At 36.8% G+C, this 24660-nt stretch overlaps 1 protein-coding gene across 2 annotated transcripts in view; it reads right to left on the bottom strand.

Annotated features, from left to right (window-relative positions):
* The window catches only part of FAM19A2 (family with sequence similarity 19 (chemokine (C-C motif)-like), member A2), a 186656-nt gene that overhangs the window by 5443 nt on the left and 156553 nt on the right, over positions 1-24660 (bottom strand). Inside the window, exons 3-5 of one of the 2 annotated variants that reach the window (XM_014964002.1) lie at positions 20420-20572; positions 18743-18867; positions 3938-4185 (exon numbers count right to left, since the gene is read on the bottom strand). In XM_014964002.1, coding sequence (XP_014819488.1) covers positions 4174-4185; positions 18743-18867; positions 20420-20572 — 290 coding nt within the window. In that variant the 3' untranslated portion in view covers positions 3938-4173. Of the gene's footprint in view, positions 1-3937; positions 4186-18703; positions 18868-20419; positions 20573-24660 lie in introns of those variants that run through there. The other variant, XM_014964001.1, reaches the window with a different exon arrangement.

Here is a 24660-nt window from a genome sequence, read left to right as displayed (position 1 = left end):
TATGTATGGAAAATTAACTTTGCTTCTGTTTAACAATAGAAATGAAAAAAAGGACATAAAACCTTTAGCATCCTAGGTGTTGATTTGAATTAATTTGTTCATTCTTGGAACATAATTGCTCCCTTTATGCTAATATATTTTTTCACATGCTTGTTATATCATAAATATAATGTGTTAGACTCTTTTCACTTTCTTGTACTAAATGTGCAATTAAAGTATAATTACTCTGCAGTTGCAGACTGTTTAATTTAAATTAGTGAGTGGCTGCTGTAAATTGGCCACAATTGTATGTGAACTCACTTGTATTTTAAAGCAAAAATATATAATTAAGTGCAACTGAAGTTTTCCACATTTCTTCTGCTCACTAAATGTTCCAACCAGATTAATTCTTTGGGTACAGCATTTTTGCCAGGGTAACCCAGAATGGACCAGAGATGAAAAGACTTCAAAATCAGCACAGTAGAAAAGCTACCAGCTCAAGAGGTTTTCTGGACAACCTCTATTCCAGTGCTGCTGGGTGAAAAACGTCCTCGCTTGTGAAATCCCCAAAGCTGATTAATACAGCAGATAATACCATCTATTCAATAGGAATAGAAAAACCCAGAAAAACCCAGCCTGATACTTTTACTCAAGACTTCCATCTGCTTTAGAAGAGGAAAATCAAGACTATAGCATGTGAAGAATAGCTGAGTAAATATTCTCTGAATTGTAAAGTGCTTTTCCTTACTTTCATGCACCTAAGCATCACATGATCAGGACAGGTATAGCACAAATCTTCTATTTCTTCAGAAAAACAAATGTATCACTAATTACTTGCTAACTATAGAATAGTTTATACATGCAAATGAGGCACAGAATTAATTATTATTTAATAATGCTAGAAGAAAATAGAGAACAATATACAATATATTAAAATCAGTCTGTGTTGGAACATTTCATAACACAACTTTGTACATTACTATTTTTTCAACTGGCAACTCTTTCAATTTTTGTCTATGTTTATGGCAAACCATACACAAAATCCATATTAAAAACAGACAAGTTTGAGAAGTCAAGCACTTGAAATTTAGCAACTTGCTTTTCTATGGGTGCCCTTGCAATTCCAATTCTACCTCTTCTCCATCATGCACAGTAAACAACAAAATTTAGTCAGGGGGAGTGCTTGGAGGGAAGCCTATTATAATGTCATCAGAATTATGTATCAATACAATTTTTAAGCCAGTGTTTCTTCCCTCCACAGATGATTCAGCAGTATAATGGACCCTCTGTTCCAGGTTTCCACCAGAGAATGTAAATAAATACAAGAAACAGAAAGAATATAATACTGTTCAAAACCAGTTCTTTTTAATTAGAACTGTTCCATAAACTGTATACGATTGTGCGTATGGTCATAGTCTGCGTTCCATTTGAGCATACTTAAGAATCATCAAACTATCTTCTTTTACCCTGAGATACGTAAGACAGAGAGGGGAGACTATTTTCTTTAAAGTAATGAGTAGCTTACCCTGATCTTGAAAGTGGAATTTCATGAGACAAAGAAAATCCATCTTGGCACCCCTAGCATTCTTTTGTAAAATATTAAGTGCCTTTAAGAAATAAAAATGGTGTGGGGATTTCTTCAAAAAATAAAAAGTTGCTCACAAATATATTTAATGTACAACATGAGACAAGTGAAATGCAGGTAATGTCATAAGAATTCCCTAAATAAATGTTTTAAGAATTAGGCCTAAGAAATTGCTTGAAGAAATGCCTAGATATGGATTGTTGTCCAAGACACAGAGATAAGACAGCCCTTAATTGTATGAAGTACATTTCCATCCATTTTGTGTCCTTATTTTTATATTCTTATACTGTACAGAAGCAGACCACACACACAAAAAATTAATAAAACAGGGTCAACAAAGTGATTCTTTAGCGAACCTTTCCAAATATGGAATGGACTTGAAGAGGGCTATATCAGTCATATTTTTCCATGACATAAATAACTTTGTTTTGGTATTAAAAGTCTAATATGAATATTACAATGCAGAAACAGAAGGGCCCATACAACCAGAAACAAACATCTGCCAATGCATTTTTTCCACTTATGTCCTCTGCGAATGAGGTCGAGGTTGGAAATGAAACTTTTGAACAGATGGAAGCACACTATTTCCTGGAACTTCAAAATCCATAGAGCGTGTTTGCCATGCACTCTCATTCATACGTGGCTTATGAAAGCAAATGACAGTTTGCATTGCCACTTGTGCATGTTTATTCACTGAAATAATTCAACTTGTAAGCTTGGAAGGTGCTTCTGATCTACTACTACTACCTTGTGCCAACGATACTTAAAAGTATGTTGCAAACATTAACAAAGGACAGGCTCGCAATTTCCTCACAGCTTGAAAATCCTGAAATTTGTTTTCTAAAGAAGTGGGAAAGCTGGACAAAAAGATCTGATAAAGACTTTTTTGCAACAGGACATCTAAATACATATGCACTAACAGAAGATAGGTGTGGGTTTGGATGTTTATGCTAGATATCTAAGTTTCTGGCAGCACAAGCAACCATATCAAAAGTCCGAGAAATGTTAAGGTGATTCAAGCGTATTTCTAGGGTACACTTGATAAAGTAACTCCAGCAAAGAACTGTGAGTTAGGAAACAGGCTCTTCTTTCAGTATCACAGACCACTATTTGACTTGTGCTAATGACAAAAAGTGAAATTTGAGTGATTTGTGAGCAGTTTGGAAAACAGATATTTAATGACAACTATATGGACTCATTTACCTTCAGAGAAGGTGACATACTGATAGACCTTTTTTCAAGGCTTCAAATGTTTCATTCCTGCACATAAACCTTTGGTCCTACCTAATTTTTGATATTAAGACTCAAGAGCTTTAAAGTTTTCCTTTAACTTTATTTTAGGCATAGCAGTATGCACAATGTTAGTCTAAACATGTTCCCAAGCCTGTAATAGAGCAATTTAGAATTCTAGATCCTCGGGTCTGTCCTTCAGCAAACATCTCTAACTCATTTTATTAATTAAACAGAACATTTCCCAGTACACTTAAAAGGTTCAAAAGTTTCCAATGTCTTTGATAATCACCAGACTCTAAAGCTTTGAATTCTTTCATACTTTTATTGCACTGTGACTAATCAGGATTGCATTTGTGATAATTCTTGTACTTTGGACCTTCCATTAGAGAGAAATAAACATGTTGAAAACCCATTTCACACAATGCCATTTGAAGTATAATTCTGTATTTCATGTTTTCCCACTGCTCAATGATTTCAGCAAGAAATTTTTGATGTTAATGTTTTTAACCCTAGACAATCAGGGTTAAAAATTTTAATTAAAACTGAAAGGCTTCGGAAACCTTTCACATGTAAATTGAGCTTTCTACTTGCTCCAAATAAAGTTAGGACAAGAAAAACAGGTAAAGGAAAAATACTTTAGAGCATGGCATATTCCTGAAAATGGAAGAGTTCTTCCTCTTAAACATGGTTTCAAGATTAAACAGACAACATATAGCATATTTTAAGAATATCTTGGAAATACCCCTTTCCCAACTTTTTCTGAATCCAGTATGGAATGCTGAGCTTTCAACTACATAAGTGACACCTAACTGAATTCACCAGGATATACTTCCTTTCTAAGTGCTGGTCTTTTCTCCAGAGTCGCTGTTGCTTTCCCATGATAGTAACTTAAATTCATCAACTGGGTCTGCCTTTGAAAGGTGAGTGAGTGAAGAAAGACACTTAAAGACTCCCTGAAACATCTGACTGACACAACAAGGCTGTTTAGGAGTGCAATGCAGAGTCTCTCCAACCACCCTCCTGAAGCTCTACCCAAATAAGCCATGATTCCTGGGCTTCTGCAGCAAACTAAGCAACTACAATGAGGAGTAAGGTACAAAAATTCCTGTTAATACTGTGTAAACCTGTATTTGTACACACCTGCTGCTCTGTGAGTAATAAACCAGGGCTGGAACACATTTTCTGGAGTGGTTTGACTCTTTATTCCTCAACGAACGTTCTGGCCCTTCCTTAGAATCCGACCAAGACTAGGATTCATCACAACTAGTGCTCCAACGTGGAGCCAGAATATTTTGTGTGTGTGGAAAAATCAAAAATTGTCATCAGGCACAGCAGAAACCTCCTTTCTCTACTTCTCCATTCGGACTTGAGGAGTTTTACACGTTTGCCTAAGAAACAAACACATGTCAAGTACTACACTGTTATGGAATTAGTTACAGAAAACAAAACTGGGATAGGTGGAATTTTCTTTAACTTACAAGGAAAAGTACAAAATGACAGGAAAAAACATGTTTCAGGATCAGAACAACTTCTCTTAGCAAAAGATAATGGCATCAAAAACACACCCGAAGATATCACAGTAACCCCAAAGGAATAGGTTTAAACATACTCAAATTCAAGCCTATTGATTTGTCACCAAAAAACAATAGAAACTGATAGATAACACTCATTTTTGCAAGTATATTAGCAATCTTTAACTATGCAAAAACAGTAATTGAAAAGTTCTTTGAAAATAAGTCCATGGATAGACCTGTGCTACAGAAAAGAACCATGAAGTCAGAATATGATTGCTTCCAAATGAAAGACTTGAGTGTCTTCTTCCCATATATTTTTGCAGTAAAACAAAACGAACAAAAACAAACAAACAAAAAAAAACCCAGAAAACAAAACAAAACCAAAACTCACAAAAAAACCCCAAACTCAAAAAAAACCCCAGAAATCCCCCAAAAGTTTACAGCAGGAAAAATGTGAGCATTCTGAGAAGAATTCTACGTACAGTCAATTCTATGGTTAGTAGGTTACAGGAAACACCATAAAATAACAGATGACACATTTCAAAAGACAATATTCAATTCAGACAGCTACTTCCTTATCTAGATATTTGAGGCAGTTTTTGGTTCTGCTGATAATGGTTGCTTCCTAAAAGGGTTGTACAGCACCTCAAAATATCACCTAAATTAATTTCTTTAAATAATGCTTACAAAGAGATTATTATTTTCCTTTTTTTTCTTTTTTTCAGGCTTTGTAACAAATAGCATGCTGCAGGTCATTAGAAACATACATTACAAGATTAAACATAACTTTGATAACTCATTGCTTTAATAAAATCTCTACACACTTAAATACTATGAAACAAATTAATATGGCTCTGTATTTATATTCCCTTGAACTTGATTGTTTACAAAATAAACTTAATTGATACAACTCACTGGGACAATTATCATAATGTATATCTGATGAAGACATATGAATTATGTCGTCTAAATCTAATTCATTAGTCTTTCAAATGTACATTATTATTATTCTCTTTCAAAAGGTAATGCCACTACAATGGACATACCTAAACTTTCTCAATGTTTCTGTAACTCAGCAGAGAAATTAAGTTTATGATAGAATTGTTTTAACTTCACAAAATTTTTCAATTACAGCCAACAGTTTTATATTAAAAGAAGACTTAAGCATAAACCTTATTTTACTTTCTGTAACAGATAATAATTGTAGCAATTCAGACAAGGATATATCCTCTTGAGGTTTTTGTGGTGATCACAACTCCATAGTGGGACTGCAGCATGGCGGCATAAAAGACTGCAAGACAATTAATTAAATAAATGTAATTTTCTTCTCTTTTACACCACTTATTCCACCTAGTCTTCTCAAGTGGGAGATGAAAACAACCTACTTCCTTTTTACAGATGAGGAAACTGAAGCATAATCAGGAGTCATGCTATCCTTCCAACTGTGAGAAAGTTAATGGAGAAGGGGGGATGGGAATAGAGTCCTTCTGTCTTTGGCTTGACCTGATCTCAATTACCTAAAGAAAAGCCTACTGTTGTTCTTGATTGGAAAGAAAAACCTGTAACAAGTGGTTTCCTGTGTTTAATAGTCTAAAAATGAAAAAACAAAGCCAAAAAAAATCCCAACTCAGCCTTATTTTAAAACTAGGTTGAGGTTTTAAATTGCCAAATTGCCAACAGATTTTCATCTTTAAATATATTTTTTCAGGAATTGGGTAAGATTGAACTTCAACTTACCCTAGCTAAAAAATCAGGTAGTCTAAATTAATCACATTTGATATCTTTTTCTCCTTTAGATGTTCATGGTGTGTTATTTTTTCTGGGATTTAGAAGGGAGAGTAACAAGCCATTTGGACGAGATCAAAATAGAAATGTAAATTATTTCCTTACCTGTGTTTTATCTTCTCTATGAGGGTACCTGCTGCTCTGCTAGTGCAGTACTGATGTGTTTTCTGCCTTTGTCCCAAGCTTCAGAGATTCCTCTGGTGATTTTTCCCCACTTGCTTACCAGTTTCCACTGCTGGCATTTTGAGGTAGTGCACTCACATTTGGCTCCAGGAATACTGCCACAGCTGAGGGAATATAAGACAACTGAAAAACAAGTTAGAAAACAGCAGAGCAACATCCAGGCAGGAAAAAAAATGTTTAAAAACAATGAATCAGCCATGAACTCGAAACCCTTGGATCATTTTCCTCTCTCTTTCCATCCATTTAGAATCTCCACATGAAGAAAAGACTTTTCCATGCTTTGAGAAATTTTAGGCAAAGTAGTGGGTTCTGACAGAGTGGTGGGTACCCATTCAGAGAATATAAAATTATTTTCGAGTATCTAATTATAACTTTCTCCCTTATGAGTACCCATCACACCATCACTCAAATACAGATAAGAAACAGCGGAAAGGTGGAAGATTTGAAGGATTTCAGAAAAACCCTTGTCAACCTGTCTCAAGTTTAAATAGAACGAGGGAAAAGGAAGACTCAAAGGTTTTGACCTAAATGCTGTCATAGATGAACAATTAGAAGGCTTTGTCATTGCCCAGGGAAAAATACATAAAGTCTGGTTCACTAAGAAGCAGTCAAGATTACTGTTGCTGATTCCCAACTAATAGCTGTAGTCATCTTGGTCATCAGAGAAAAATAAGGGAAAAGAGCAACCAGTCCTGTCAATTTAATAAGCAAATAAATTAAACAGAAAGCAGAGAGCATATCCACTCTCCGTGCTTGAAGTTGCATGTAAATGACAACATTTCACTGTCCTTCTCTGGTGTTTTTTACATCAAATTGGTCACAAGTTCCTGGGGCATCCTTTCAACACATCCAGCATAACACACTGGTATTAATTCCATAAAAATGATAGCTTTGCTGCTTTTTCCTGGCATTTGCCTTGAACTCATGATAAACTGATGCATGTTAGTAGCTTTGTTCCTGAACTGATTAGAAATATCTTCTGGCTTCAGTATTATGGAGATTTGCAGGTGAAAGTTACAGCTTCTTACAACTCCTCTGTTCTGGGGATCATCTTGATACTATTTTTGAACTTCATGGTACTCAGAAAGGATGTATCATGGCAAAGGGAAAAATGAACTCTAGAAATGTAACTAAGAACCTGCTTTGGTATTCAGTTTAATTTGTCTTCCTTATAAAGCCTGGCCAGTTGTCTTCCTACCTGCGTCTTCGCATTATCTTCTGACCAGTATGTGATCCAAGATAAGGTAAGTATGAATGAATCAGAGTAGCTAATCACAATTGGAGACTGGTATTCTAAAATCTCAAGTAATGAAGGAAAGACCAAAAGGCTCTGAAGAGGTTGTTGCCTTCAAATTTCAGGAATGTTAAGTGCCAATGCTTTAAGGTCAAGAGAGAGAAAAAAAGACTCTGGTAACTTCTTGAATGCTGCTCCAAAAAGAAATTGGCTTTTTAAGTAATCAGCTTCAAATTCGCCAAGTTGCATTTGAGGAGGAAGTCTCCTGTTCCTTTTTCATACATTGAAAATGTTGAACAATAATTATTAGCAACTGGAATTAGAATGATGCCTTGAGGATGAAAAATTTGCTATGCTCTCGTTTCCAAAGTCCCTCTGAAAAGATGACATGGGGGAAGGACAGAGGGATTGCAGGGTTCTAGACGAGCAACTACTCTGTTTTTTCAGGGATTTGTCTGAATTGGTAACAGCACAAGCAGAGGTCTTCTTTTGGCAGGAACATGTTCCTGGGCCACAAAGCTTGAATTCAAGATAAAGGACAAGCTGTTGTTCTTCTGTCTGGCATCAGCAAGATATTTTCTGACATTCTTGAACCTGAAGAGGCAGAGTTTTTTTGGACCTCTTAAAACATGCAGCTCCAATAAAAATCTCAAATCTTCTATTACTACTGAGTTTGTAGATACATGTTGATTAGACACAATCCAAGGTTTCCTTGAGATTGTGTCCATCTTCATAAACTGGAGACACATTTGTGTTCACTCCTGTTTTAGAGGTCTTGCCAATGTAATTCTATGGCTCACATCAAACAGATAAGTCATGGTGAACTGGATATCTTGTAGCTTCACCCACAATCTTCACTTCAGAGCTCTAAGATATTTCTCATTGCAGATATGGAAGGGGATGAAGTCAGGACTGTCAGACCTGAGATGGAATCATCTGTGTATGCTAATAATGCCGCAGAAGAAAGCTCAAAGTCCATTTTAAAGAACACATTAAGTCCTTTGTAGTTTCTCTCCACGCACAGCAGTTGTGTCTTTCCAAAGCTGAACTTGGTGTTCATCGAGGTGGAAGAAGTAGTAAACTACAAGCTATGAAAAACGTGAACAATTTTGAATTCTTATGGAAATTAATTTTATGTCGGTCTTCTTCTTTTTTTTTTATTTAGTGCTAGACATAAATCTTAAAGTTATTCTTGCCTGAAATATGTCTTTTCTTCATTTTGAACAGTACTCTGACAGGATAGGACTATCTTCATTATTCTTATGGAGAAAAAACTAAGATTTACATCCACGTTCACTTTCCTCTGCAAGGGAATAATATCTGAGTAATGTGTTTTCAACTGGTTTGAGAGTTGTACGGTCCATCCGTGACTGTGCGTAATGCCCTGTATGACTGACTTTCTTTGCTCGATATTATTATCCATTTCCTTTAGAAGGCAGAAAAGCAGAGCTGTGACAGGACAGTACTTCTGGGATTTTCTAGAAACAGTCCTAATAAGTAAGAAAATACCTCAAGAAAACTTTGGGATTCTGGAGAATTGAAAGTAATACCTTTTGGACAGTTGGGGCCACTTTTCCAGTCCCTCATATCAGTTCTGCAACTAAGCAGTGATGCAGTTTGTGAAGCCTGTGCCAAACACCCATGGAAAGAGGCAAGAGTTCTGCCTGCAGCTATTTAGGTAGTAGGTAATGTGAGGTTTCAGAACACTCTAGTCCCTCTGAGCTGAAATGTATCATTTCTGACTTGCAGAAATAATCCAAAGAAGCTCTTACAGACTGCAAAGGAGGGTGAGACAAGGAAGAAGCACTAGTTTTAGAGCATGCCAGCATGACTCACACAATACTGGCATTTAAGTATCATCTTCCTGTATGGTAACTTGTGAGGTAGTAAAAGCTGACAAGGATTTCCCAGAAAAACTAAAAAGGTCTGCTAGACATTCAAAGAGCCCTTTTTGCACAGCTGTGAAAGGGCAAAGAGACTGGCAGAATGGAGCTACAAATCAGAGTTGAAACGTCTTTTATTTCAGTGTCAGGACTTTTCCACTTCTGGAGAAGTGGAGAAAACCAGTAATTTACATACAGGCTTCAGAACTCATTCTTATTTTCCATCACAGAGGCAGAAAATTATTCTTCAGACATGAGGCCAGTATCTCAAACATGCCAGCAAAGAGCAAATTGGGGGCAAAAAAGAAAAGAAAGAAAAATAAATCACAAGTTGAATCTTTTGGGACAAAGGCAGAAAACCTCTTGGCTGGACTGATGGAGTGGAGGATTCCCACGTGGAAGAAATTAATGCTTGCAAAAATCACTGATTAGTTAATTAATGACATGAAACTGAAATCCGCTTTCATTTTTCTTTAAATATTTCAGAAATATATCCCTTTGATTTCAGAGTAATTCTGTCAATTTTTAGATTCTGCAGAAGCTAAAATGATGCTTTACAATGGATTCTAGCTGCAGTCTTACCTTAGGAAAAACTATTACCGCATAAAAATGTATAAACCACAGCATATATTACTAACAATCTGAGAGTGATGAAGGGATTGCAAAAGATTTCATTTCTCATGATTTTTACAGTGTGTCTACTCACAAAAAAAATTTGAGTAACCCTTCTGAGTAGTTAGAGACAAGACAGCGCATTCACAAGGAGATGCAACAAAGGATTGAAAAACAAATAAGGAAAAACTGCAAACCTTCTAGGCAAAAGCTGCTAATAAAAAAATAAAAATACTATTATGTATTCAGAAATAATTTTCTTTCAAGTAATGCATTCACAGGCTCCCTCCTTCCAAAAGAGCTATACCTACGAGTATCACCTTTAACTTATTCTCTCTTTTCACAGAATATTCATTCATGGTTGGAAGGGACCTTTGAGATCATCGGGTCCAACCACAGAACAACAAAAAAAACCCCAAAAAACAACAAACAGAAAAAAAAAAACCAAAAAACACAAACCAACACACACACAATCCCCACACCCACTCACAGACAAAAACCAACAAAGCAGGAACGCCTGGAGCACATCACTCAGGACTGCATCCAGGCGGGTCTTGAAGATCTCCAGAGAAGGGGACTCCACGACCTCCCTGGGCAGCCTGTGCCAGTGCTCCGTCACCCTCACTGTAAAGAAGTTTTTCCTCATATTTGGATGGAACTTCCTATGTTCCAGCTTGTGCCCGTTGCCCCTTGTCCTGTCGCTGGAAACCACTGAAAAGAGTCCGGCTCCAACATCCTTCAACCCACTCTTTAGATACTTATAAACATAAATAAGGTCTCCCCTCAGTCTTCGCTTGTCCAGGCTAAAGAGTCCCAGCTCCTTGAGCCTTTCATCTTCCTAATATCTAATCTAAACCTCCCCTACTGCAACTTTAGAACATTTCCTCTGGTCCTGTCGTTATTCACTTGGGACAACAGGCCAACACCCAGCTCTCTACAACCTCCTTTCAGGTAGTTGTAGAGGGCGATGAGGTCCCCCCTCAGCCTCCTCTTCTCCAAACTAAACATACCCAGTTCTCTCAGCCTCTCCTCATATGACTTGTTCTCTAGACCCCTCACCAGCTTAGTGGCTCTCCTCTGGACACGCTCCAGCAGCTCAATGTCCTTCCTGTAGTAAGGGGCCCAGAACTGAACACAGTACTTTTGATGTTTCTCACTTTCAGTTTTTAGGACTCAGAGTCAGAACAGAACTAACAAACTTGTGTGTTCTGGGCATTTTTAAGTACATTTGCCTTTGGGGAAAGACTACGACTTGTCTAGATTTCTGTGATCTACGAATGAACATCATCAAGCTGTAGGCCTAAACTCATGTCAAATGTAGACTGGCAACAGGAACCTTTTCATAGGGCAGAACTAGGCATGCCAACTTCACATTAAAGAAGTAAATTTGGTATGTAGCAGCTATTTTTAAGAAAATCAGTTAATTGCATATCCCTGAATACCGATGATTCCTTGTAACATGCGTCGGCTAACTATTTTCACCAAAATGTGTAAGTTCTCAAAAGATTACATTTAGGTTCCCCTACAAAAAATACAGAGCTTCTATACGAAAGAATTGTGATGCTAGATCACAACAATAATTACTGACTAATACAAGAAGCTAGCTTGACCTCAGAAAATGTCACCCTGTTTCCATTGCAAACTCATTTGCCCCCTGAAACTTGTATGTATTTTTAGGAAAATGAGTGCATACCATTTATTGCTATTTTAATGCCAGATTAAATACAGTGGGTCTCTGAGTTAGCAATGAGAAACATGCTGAGACAGCTGCAAATTTCTCCTAGTGACAGATTAGCCAAAGGCATGGAAAGAGATACCATAGCAACAAAGAGGCTGTCACAAGTGCAATCACTCTTTTCCACGGGTAATATTTTGCTACAGTCTGCGCACTTACTTATATTGTAATCACATCCTTTTTATGAATCACAAGGTATCGCTAGTCACTGTATGCATGTGTATTATTCCTATAAATCTTCATATGAAATTAAAGTAGAAAGTGAGGAGTGTACAGACAGAGGGTCTGAAGTGAGGCAGGGGGATAGACCAGTTTTACATTGAGGTTTTTCCTTAATTTATTCATACAGCCCCTTAAATAATATTAGGAAAAGCACTTCCTGTCATTACTTACTACTGACACATGGCAGATCATTGATTTATCCTGTAAGTATTTCATGTTTCACAGTGGTCAAAGAAAAAGGCAAATTGTTTCATGTAGTGGAAATTAGTAGCAATTTTCCACTGAAAAAATGTCATATGGGAAATACATTGCCTTATTAGCACTGAAAGACCACAACTACCATATGTCTGGCCTATCGGAAACATCCTAGAATAACCTATACACAATGTTTATACGATGAATTTCTGCTTTTTCTAATTAGGTGTCACTATTTCTGCTGTTTTTGAGAAGTCTGGATGAGGAAGAGGAATAAAGATGTGAGGGAAGAGGCTACCACAATGGCAATATTTCTTTTTAACTTTGGCAGAAAAAAACAGTAATACTTGTTCCATTTTTCCCTCCTTTGCTGTTGCTTAAAGAACCTATGCATCTGTTCCTCATGAGAAGAAGCACAGATCAACAACTAAGATAGCTGCATTGCTGAGTCTGACATCAGGCTCAGTTACAAGAAAAATGCCTTTTCCTTCTCATATCCAGGATCACATTTTAGCTCCCTTGTATTATGTTGTCTTACACAAGCAGTGGTTATGACAGCACTGGTAGTAGTCACCACTAAAGCTGCCTCCTGATACTGGGAATCTCAGTATCCCACTGCAAAACATCACTACATAAAGGTTCCTACCAGAGGTACTTTCATTCCTTGTGCTGAAATGGTTATGAACAGCAGATTTTATAAATTGAAACATAAATAAAATTACTGCCTCTCCCTTCAGCAGCTGTAATTAATTTAGAAACAGTCCAGTATCTGCAAGTGAGAAAGAGGCGATAAGGTAAAAATGTAAGCAGTATTTATAGATAGCATTAGAGTATTGGAATGCACATGCTGAACACCATTTGGCTTCACGTGCAGCCAGTTGGTGTGTTTGGATGGTACACGTTCTCCTCTTCCAAGAATGTTATTCAATTTTTAGTTTCTTTTCAACTCTGGATGCCATAATGCAAAATTAGATTAAATGGAATATTACAAATATCTGACTTCAGGCTCTCTCCAATATTGTTTTGGAATGTAGATAAACACTCTCAGTATGGATTTCTCTCCATCCTGGCAATATTTCTGCTCTTTTCACACTAGTCGTCTATCTCTGGTATTGATTTGGAAAACAGATTTGGATTTGGAATGTAGATAAATATACTCAATATGGATTTATTTTTGGCCCTGTAATATTTTTCTTTTATTTCTCTCTATCCTTGTAATATTTATTTTATTTTTTTACAGTACTCTATTTCTAATATTGGTTTGGCATATAGTTACATAGTAATGTATTAGATATTGATTTCTTTCTGTTCTGCAATGTGCTTTCCCCCACACATTAAAAATAATAGTCATTTTTCAGAGTGACAATTGCAGTTCCTTCTGCCGCACATAAACGTGTGGATGCTCAGCTATTCCAGAAGTTGGATGCTTATTTCCAAAAGATGGCCTTTTATGACCTGTCTGAAAATACTTCTTTCACTTGTTTATAGGAAAACATTGTTCACTTTCAGTTTGTAGAGTTTTTCAGAGGTTAATAATCAATACCTGCTATGCATTATATCTATATTTTTTGTTTAATTTATCTTGGCCGCATTAGTATTATTGGTGGTATTATACCAACAAGTCAATTCTAAAAGGACATGTACTGGTGGGAAAATTCCTCTGTTTAAACAGACAATTTCCTTAATTTGCAAAAAGGAAAGGGAACATAACCAAGACAGCTTTTTAAATAAAAATAATTATATTAGAAAAAGTCTATAAGAGTAAAAAATATTTCAAAGGGTTTTGGGTTTTTTCCTCCTTTATTAACACTTTTGTCATCATTTAAAGAGGGCAAAGTGACAAAAGTTTTGTCTTTATTTATCAAAACATTGAGACTAGCTATATAGAAAAAAATTAAATTGCTCACAACAGTTTCTCAGTCTGGAGGAGAACTCCACGATGTGCCTGGTAAATCTCGCTATGCACATAATAATTTCATAACTCTTCTAATGTGTTCCTGAGCATCCTCTTTTGTTGCGATATAATGCTCAGGAACAAAACACATTTCTTTATCTGAAGTAAAAACAAAATCACTGTTTTAACTAAATTGTCATTCCCTTTTCTCCCCTCCCCTTCCTGCAGGCTACATAGACCCAATAGTAAATTCTAAATCAGCACAAGTTAACTCAATACTCAGCCCTTTTATACACACTTGCCTCCCCCACCCAGTGTTCATTCCTTTTCCATGGTTAACTCCTAATGTTGGCCCTCTCCCACTAGTATGCAAACTTGGGAAAACAGTTTAAACTTTCCATAATACCTGTTTTTGCATTCTGAAGATAAATAATTTCCACCTAACTTTTCTTAACATTTGAATTCTGAGTACCATAACATTCACACTATTTCCAATTCATTATTCATGTATTACCTTATTAGATCCCCATAGCTGAACAAAATGCAAAATGTCAAGTAGACTACATTTTAAAAATCAATTCTTTTTCCCTCACTATTCACTTGGCCTTTTTGCTTAGTGACTAATACCATAAGTAATAAGAAGTCAGTATCGTCATTTTTTACACTAGTCTGATTAAATATGCTAACAGAGGTGGACAAGCAAAATACCTCCTTCCTCCACTGGTTTTATCTCTCACCTAGTGCTTAACTATTAACAGCTCAAGATGTGGAAACGTAGATACTGCTTTTAAACTTGGTATCCTGCAGAAGCGAAGATAGTACTTCAGTGGTTAATTGGGTTACTTTTTCTGCACATGAAGGATGCAAATTCACAGAAAATGTTTGGAGGTGAATATAGACCTTCTTAGGCCTGAAAGGAAAGACTTCACCAGGCTTTTCTGCAACACACTTAAATTACCCAAGCTGTTCAGTTAGATTTTGTTTCTTTATGCTTTTATATTATACATGGTAATCACCTGGATTATTTCATTTGACAATCAGAAACTTATTATTCATGACTTCTTAATACTGACTCTCAGTACAGTTCTTTTCATTTTTCTCAAAAAAAAAAAAAAAAAAAGGGGGGTTTGCAGCAGGAGGTTGTAACACATCAAGACATCAGTTTGGTACTTATACTATAGCTCCTCTTTAGGTTGGGTTGGAAGATAATTTAAAGAAGCATAATCAGTGATCTGCCCCGACTGATCCTTCCTGCTTTTTTTTAGTATAATTTTTTTTATTTTTAAAAAAAAAAAAAAAAAAAAAGGAGGGTTTGGAACTACAGAGCACTTTAGAATTTTTACTGTTTTTTTATAAAGACTTTGGGGAGCAGAAAGAGGCACTACAAAAATACTGTAGTGACTACATATTAGGAAAAAGTACTTGCTTTTTGATAATAAGCGACTCTCATTCACATTTCCAACAGCAATGTATATTTTTCCAGGCATTAGAATGACGTCTGTTAAAATCTCAGCCTCCTGCATTTGAAAGATGGAGACTTTCATTCACTGCCACCCAGTTTCAGTAACTGAGACCAACTCTCCATCAGAAATCTGAATTCAAGTTTGCCAGTCTCAAAACAGCTTTGTAGCTGTGTGGGAAATGAAAGAAAGCAGCAGCAAACATGCACTATCTCGACAAACTGGGAGGCAGAATAGATCGTGGGAGATTTAAGGCGACTGGTGTTTTCATTTTAGTGGTGGTAGGTCTGCAAGCTGGTTATAGTAGCCATTGTAGTGAATTGGTATGTAGGATGGCAAATAGAGAACTGGATGGGCTTTTTCAGAGCTTCAATTCTGAAGAGATAGGAAATGAGTCCTGAGGATTGCCACCATCCATGGAGGGCAACAAAAGTCCAACTCTGGCAAAGAGCCAGATCTATGAGTCTGCAACAGAGTCATAAGCCCAGGAGGACAAGAGCCTTGGGCTTCTGTAGACTCCTAACAGTGGACAGAACTTTATAACCTTGACCAATGTAGAAAAACCTATGTTATGACAAAATGTTAGGAAGAAATCTCGTCAAGGTGATTCTAATTGATGTCTCCCTTTTTTGTGACCTCTTTTTTTCTACAGAAGCATAACCCAGACCCACATTTTTACTTACTGCTTGTTAAACACTCACATGAAATATAAAATGGCATGCATTCTTCCACACTAAGAGCGCCATGGAGTAGTAGCCAGGACAAATTTCAAAACACACACACACATAATTTTTCTGTTTCCATCACTGTTACTAAATTCTATCTAGTTCTTTTTGGTTATAATGTACATGCACACACATTTTACATGCATATCATTAGGTTTGTTTTGGCATGTACAAAGTTGCGTGGGCAGCATTCAAGCAAGGTTGGCTTCAGAAGGAACACATTCGAAAGAGGATTCATGAGTGGATAGCACATCAAACATTCAGAAAGTACCCTTCCTTCAAAAAATGTCAAAATGTTTTAAAGATATGTACATACAGAAACTGAGACATGTAGAGTTCTCTGTGGAACAGAAGGAATGTAATTAACTCGGTGCATCCTATATTTCACTAAACCCAAGCTGTACCAGAAATTTAGTGCCTATACAAGGAAGGTTTCAGTCAAATGAGATAGACACTCAAACACCCATACAGAGTAAACACCACACTAGAAAATTATGGCCTGACACTGGAAACAATTACTAAATACCTGAAAGCAAAACCTGTCATCAGTATGTGTGGTGGGGTGTAAGGGTGAAGGGGCTTATTCTTATACACACACATCTGTGTGCTCAGAGTACATTTTATGGTTTATGTTGATGAAAAACTGTGTTGATGAACAACTGTGTTGACCCTATAGAGATATAACACTAGTTTTAGGAAGTTTGAGTGCTTAATGCTTATCTGAAGAATTTGTTATTCTTCTGTTTCTGTTAGCCACTGAAAAGATGAGATGACGGCAGCTTTACTTTGTTTTCAGGCATTATATATGATGAATGTTAGATGTATTTCTGTTAATGTAATTTTGAACCAATAATATAGAAAATGTCAAATGGAGAAAAGGAACTCACTGAAACTCTGTCAAAATTTTTTAGCAAATCCCAGTCATATAAGACAGAAAGAACCAGAAGATCATACTGTCATGATGCATCAAACACTTACCATTGTCAGCAGTTTCTATTTAGAAACATGGTAATTCCATGTTATTGATAAAAATACACTTGTTTGTTATCCTGTAAATGAAGAGCTTAGCAGATTGCATAGACTTTGTTCACTGGTTTCAGAGAGAAATACATACCAGACGATAATATACTTGATCATCACTGGTAGCTGAAAAAGAGGTCAACTCTGCTATCTCCACTGCTTACCTGAGAAGGTCTGGCACACTGTTTACTACGTTCAAGCAATTGCAAAGTGTGCTGAGAAAAGTGTGCAGGACCAGGAAATCCAATCCCAGTATGAGTCTCTTCCCACACTTCATTAGTCTTCTCAACTGATGTCTTCTCAATTTCCTGTGCACTTTTTTTTTTTTACCTGTTGGTAACATGTAAAGTTGGTATTATACCTACCCTCGTTGTTTTTACTTTATTCCCAGAGGAACAGCTCCATCCCTTACGATCTGGAAGAACTTTACATTCCTCTCCTTCAAGACATGGTTGCATGTGGCACCACCATTTCTGCTCCACTATTGAAGCTACAAGACAGGAACACAAACACATTTGCACATTGTTGAAACGGACACTTTAATGTGTCATTATGTTGCAACATTTATTTTATTTTCCAGGAAAACATTAGAAATATATTGACTGACAGCTTGTCTGTGATTTTCAGCCAGCTCAGAATCTTCATAGGAAATTAGAAACATAGAGTCACAGAATCGTTTAGGTTGGAAAAGACCTTTAAGATCATGAAGTCCAACTGTTAAAGTTATCACTAAACCATGTCCCTAAGCACCACATCCACATGTCTTTCAAATACCTCCAAGAATGGGGACCTTTAAGATCATGAAGTCCAACTGTTAAAGTTATCACTAAACCATGTCCCTAAGCACCACATCCACATGTCTTTCAAATACCTCCAAGAATGGGGACTCAACCACTTCTCTGGGCAGCCTGTTCCAATCTTGACAATCCTTTCGGTGAAGAAATTTTTTACTGCTTCCCAAGGAACTCTGTCAACCAGTCTCCTAAACAGGCCAAAGTCTGCCCTCCAGAACCGAAGGTTCTGCTGACCCCAGTCCTTACTTGTCCAAGAATCGAAACGTCTGTCATTTTGTGATCGCTATGCCCAAGATGGCCTTTAGAAACATGGTAATTCCATGTTATTGATAAAAATACACTTGTTTGTTATCCTGTAAATGAAGAGCTTAGCAGATTGCATAGACTTTGTTCACTGGTTTCAGAGAGAAATACATACCAGACGATAATATACTTGATCATCACTGGTAGCTGAAAAAGAGGTCAACTCTGCTATCTCCACTGCTTACCTGAGAAGGTCTGGCACACTGTTTACTACGTTCAAGCAATTGCAAAGTGTGCTGAGAAAAGTGTGCAGGACCAGGAAATCCAATCCCAGTATGAGTCTCTTCCCACACTTCATTAGTCTTCTCAACTGATGTCTTCTCAATTTCCTGTGCACTTTTTTTTTTTTACCTGTTGGTAACATGTAAAGTTGGTATTATACCTACCCTCGTTGTTTTTACTTTATTCCCAGAGGAACAGCTCCATCCCTTACGATCTGGAAGAACTTTACATTCCTCTCCTTCAAGACATGGTTGCATGTGGCACCACCATTTCTGCTCCACTATTGAAGCTACAAGACAGGAACACAAACACATTTGCACATTGTTGAAACGGACACTTTAATGTGTCATTATGTTGCAACATTTATTTTATTTTCCAGGAAAACATTAGAAATATATTGACTGACAGCTTGTCTGTGATTTTCAGCCAGCTCAGAATCTTCATAGGAAATTAGAAACATAGAGTCACAGAATCGTTTAGGTTGGAAAAGACCTTTAAGATCATGAAGTCCAACTGTTAAAGTTATCACTAAACCATGTCCCTAAGCACCACATCCACATGTCTTTCAAATACCTCCAAGAATGGGGACTCAACCACTTCTCTGGGCAGCCTGTTCCAATCTTGACAATCCTTTCGGTGAAGAAATTTTTTACTGCTTCCCAAGGAACTCTGTCAACCAGTCTCCTAAACAGGCCAAAGTCTGCCCTCCAGAACCGAAGGTTCTGCTGACCCCAGTCCTTACTTGTCCAAGAATCGAAACGTCTGTCATTTTGTGATCGCTATGCCCAAGATGGCCTCCATCACATCACCCAAAAGTCCTTCTCTGTTTGTGAACAACAGGTCTAGCAGGGCACCTACCCTAGTTGACTCATTTACCAGCCATGTCAGAAATTTATCTTCCACACGCTCCAGGAACCTCCTATGTATTAGGTCTCAATTTGCACAAGGTGCTCTGTGCTTCAAAGTCAATCTCTTCACTATGGTTTTTTTTTTCTAATTTTTTTTATGGCAATTGAGGGGCAAAAAAATTCTAATAATTTTTATGGCAATTGAGGAGCTAATTTCACAGGATCTCTCTCCAACCCTTATTTTGTTCTTGCTCAGCCAGATTTCAAAGTTTTAAGCAGAATATCTTCTTTTGAGTTAGTGTATTTTGCCTGATCTACTATATAGTCTAGCATAGCCTGATTAAATTTATTCCCTAATGATGACATATTTACAGCCAACAACATATCAACAGTAAAGAGATCACGTAAAGGGTGAATCCATCCTGCTCCTCTTTCAGAAGAAGAGAGAGATTTGAAAAATCAGCTAGTATTTTCCCAAATAAAACATATGAGCCTATGTCAGATTTGTTAATTAAAACATTAATATTGCATTGTGAATAGGAAAAATAGTGTTGGTCTAAAAAGACTACGAAACAGCCAGAACTGTGTTCTGTTTGTTTGCTTGTATGTTCCTGTATGATAGAAGTAAACGTATAAATAAAACGTAAGACTGCAGCACATAAAAATGATATGCTCATGTAGATTTTGCATAAACACTTTTAATAAGTGAATTTCATACAATACTGAGGGCACTCTTTTAGTTAGATCAAATTAAGCTTCTCAAGAGGTCTCTTTCACTGGCATCTGATAATTTTGCTTAGCATTTCCACAGAGCAAATAATTAATTTTTCCCATCTTCCTCCCGTTCACCTTGGGCATGCCTTTCAAAATGCAGAAGACTTCCTACTCTTAATTTAAATAGTTACCTGTAATGGAGTGACTCTCACTGATAACATTAAGGCAGCAAAATCCCCTAAGAACATGCAATGAAATGAATCAATAGAGTACTCGTACCATCAACACAAGAAGGAGCTGCCCGGGTGGTACCCGCCACCTGCCCAGGGAAACAGGAGCACTTCACTGTTTGTGATCTTTCTTCTATCTTGTTCTTATTGCAACATCTGTGGAGTGCCACCACTTCACAGGTCCCAGTTTTAACATGGTGAGCTGTGAAAATAAGAAGATAAGCAGTTTGATAACATTGCGAGGTAGCATCATACTGTTTGGTTTTAGGTTTTTTTTAATTAGAAATGCATTAAAATTGGCTCTGTAAGGCAATCTGCCATGCATGAAACTAAAATTACAACGGTGATAACACTAGAATATAAAGTTGATTTCTTTTCCAAATGTAGTGTAACTATCTCAGGCAGTAAACATTGGCTAAAGAAGAACAATTGGAGAAGGCTGCATACAGGACTGTTCCAGTGAAGCTGGAAGCAGAAACATTATAAAACTAACATAGAAAGTATATTAATTTCTGGACTCCCATAAACAGCTGTGTGTCTCGACCAAGATACTTTTTTTTGTTTAAGGGAGAAGCTTCAAAATGGAAATGTTTCAATGGTAAAATACCCGTACATACATATGTTTTCAGAATCTCTGTCTCAAGCCTTTATGTCAGGGGAAGATGCAGTTTTTGATGTGATATCCCAAAACCTTCCTACAGATGAACAGAGAAGAACTGGCAGAATAGAGGAGTCCTATGAGACTACTGGACTCCTGTGAGAGGACCAATTTGGTAAGGGAGGAGCTACCAAACCACCCTTTCCGGTTCAACAACCAGTTATCAAAGAATCTGGAGTTCAGAAAAAGTCATTTTAACCGAACTTTCAGTGGTTACTGATTCAAGACCAGATATTTCTGGGGACAGGTCATTTCCATCAGAAGGAAAACAGACAGAAATCTGAATTTTTAGCTGGCACTGACGTATGGTATTGTACAGGGAGGAATATTCATTATGCAAGGCAATATGTGTTATAACAGTACGCCTAAGTCCTCTATTTCTGCTGCTGTTTAACTTTTTGTATGCTTTATGCAAAGCTTATGTACTGAATGCTTCAGCTATCTTTTAAATCCCTTGTGGCAAACAATGAACAAGAGCTTCCATGAGAAGAAGACCGTGCTAAAACGCTTTCAGGAGCCCAGCGCTGATCCCTGGATTCACTCAGTTGTTACCACAAACTATCAGCTCCCAAAAGGCCAGAGGAAGAAAAGCAAACTTCATGCCCGCTATGGACCCCAAGAATGTGCCCAGAAGCAAAAACCACAGGCAGCAAATAGACTCTGGGTCTTCATCAACAAAACATAAACTACTAAACATTTCATGCAGGCATGCGCTTTTCAGTAGAACAAAGTCAACTGAACAGTCTGTGATCTTTGTTGTCACTCACCGCATGGTGCTATGTCAGGTTAGATTACACTCTATCACATCATGCTGTACTACAGCTGAAATGATATAACATTTCAGTAATTAACCCGTGATCTATCATATTGTGATGCACTGAAATGTTACATCTAAATCAGAAATATAGGAGAAAAAAATTACATTAAAATGCTTTCTTTTTTTTTTTTAAACTATTTATCACTTTTAATTCAATAGAGGATGAGGAAAGTAATTCATACTCTCTGTGTGAACTTTGCAGTCTCTGTTATTTTCATACCTTTGACGATGAGCAAATATTTTTACAGCTACCAGCACAGTCTGCTGTAAAAATAACTTTTAATTCTTTTCGAAACAATTTCACTGGTTCATATGTCAATAAAACAATTTAAATCAATACATTTATTTTTCTCTATAAAATGTTATAATTTTTTTTATTTGTGAATATGGAAAAAAAACATTCTAGGATGTATTTCAAATGTATAATTTATAGTAGAACAAACACACGCTGCTTCTGTAAGTACACATCAATTTTTATTTTGACAGGCAATTACACATATACCCACACATGCCAACAAAAATTCACTAATTTGTATTTTATGAGAGGTACGTAAAAAACCCAGACACTGAATCTACAAAAGAAAGTGAATTCTGTGGTAGGATGTGAACTTCCTCCCACTTAATCTTTCACTATATTAGTTTTGAGTCCTTATTTGTATTCTGATGTGTATCCCTGATCCTGAAATGTTGTCCTCTCATTCTCTTATTAAATAGCTTTACATAGCTCTACCAGGTCTACTGAAATGCCATAACATACCTGCTAAGAGAAAATAAAGTACAGTGTGCACCATAGCCATCTGGAATGGAAGCCAGTTAAAAGATCTGTTGTAAAATTCTGTGAGGGAAATGTTCACACTGAAACAAAACTTTTGAAAGACTTGTTTTGTAGTAATTGGGGAGAGAAAATCAAGCACTTAGACTTTTATGGAAAAAGAGTGGAATTAATTGAAAAGGTCAGTTACACTCATGTACAATAGAGAAAGGTGTTTCAAAAGGTGAGTGAAAATATATGTGAAAAATGGAAAACAGCAAAAAAAATCAGGTACTATTGATAGTATTTGGAGAATCTTTAATAAAGCTTGAAATTTTCAAGGTATAAAACCAAAACAACCTAGAAAAGTATACAAAGATATTTCAAACATTGAAAATGTAGGCCAACCACCCTCTAGTTTCTATTTACCACCTAGAGTACGCAATGAATATTTCTTGAGAGGAAATGTAGGGATTTCAGCTCCTTATGCTATCAAATAATTAAGTTCCAGTGCAGTAAGTACAGTATCTGTCACATTCATGTGAAATGAAAGCCTCTATACAGTAGATAAAGGATTTCCCACAACCTAATACAAATTAACCTCATTAAGCCACTGAACCATCCCACAAAAGGAGGATAGTACTTTAAGAGATTCACATTGTGGTTTTGTTTCTTTTTCTCCTAGCACAGACTTCAAAGTATGCTGCTTGCTTTGCAGAAAATGTTTGAGGAACTGAATGTCATTTCTGGAATCCTACAGAAACTCATTATTCAAAACGACTGCAAACACTCAGTCCTGCATTCTTTGCTAATGCAAGTAATCCTTCCTGAAATCAATGTAAGGAAGGACTGAAGAATGAGACTTGGAGATATCTATGTGTACAGACTGTGAAGTTTTCCTGATGAGTATGCATGGCATAATATTTGTGTATATTATATCGCAGAAGATGTAACACTGAGAGCGTAACTTGGAAAACAGACATAACCATATCTCACCCATTAACGGTATCCTGTAACTAACCTCCCACTTTTAGAGCATTTTTCACATAGTGAAATCATCAATAGCTATTTCATAAATCAGTATGATATTGGTATACCAAAAAGTTATGTGTTCATAATCATGCTCCTGGAAAAAATAAAGCTAAATAATTATTATTTCTCATTTTACATAAAATTGAATATACTTAGAGAGTGTGTTCAAACATACACAGAAAAAAAACTTTAATATATATAAATTCTACCTTTTGTTCCTTCTTGGCATTTTTACATTTCTTTCCTTCAGGTGAATGAAATTTCAGTCACATCTGCACAGTGCATCTGACACTCAGCCATGGCCCTTACTCCCTACTCCTGTGGGAAGCTTGTTCCAGGCGAGAAGGCAACTTACTCTTCAAGATTATTATTTTGCAACTCACAAATATGAATATAGGGTATTTAGCATAGATGCAGCGTTATAGAGAAACTTAGCATTAAATCAAGGAAAATCTGATTTCCATTGTTTGTAATGATCATCGTTTCCAAGCCTTGCCACTTTTACATTCACGTTCAATCCTGACACCTATCCAGTCGACCACTTGAATCTTTTCTTTCCTCCGTAGGTCATGCCTTAACACATACACTGTCCATTAACAAGAGGAAGAAATCATGTTGCCAGAGATGAAACAGAGTCTCTGGCTGCTTCTGTCCTCAGGTTCCCTACCATTGCAGTAGCCACGTACAAACAATGAAAAAAAAAAAATCATCAAAAAGACTCTATTATATGCTCTCTGCCAAGACAGGGGCACAACTGGGTGATACAGCCAAACCCATCTAATGACTAACAGCTGGAAGAAAATTAAGATCTCTTGTCTTTCATCCCTTGCTTGCATGAACACTGTCATTTGATGGTGACAATGGTAAACCAGGGAGAAGAATATCCCCTTTTTAGTCAGGTCAGTTCTCTAGTGGTTTAGCTCCTACAACTTGGTGCAGAGACTAGTGAAAATTTCAGCAGATTATCAGCCTGCTTCATCCATTTTCCTGAGCCATCACTCACTATTCTGTACCACAATGTTCAAACAAGGC

This window comes from Calidris pugnax, unplaced genomic scaffold (genome assembly GCF_001431845.1).
Source record: "Calidris pugnax isolate Ruff unplaced genomic scaffold, ASM143184v1 scaffold44, whole genome shotgun sequence".
In the NCBI taxonomy this organism is placed as follows: domain Eukaryota; kingdom Metazoa; phylum Chordata; class Aves; order Charadriiformes; family Scolopacidae; genus Calidris; species Calidris pugnax.
The sequence above is the reverse complement of the archived record's forward strand: the minus strand, read 5'-3'. Positions and strand labels throughout refer to the sequence as shown.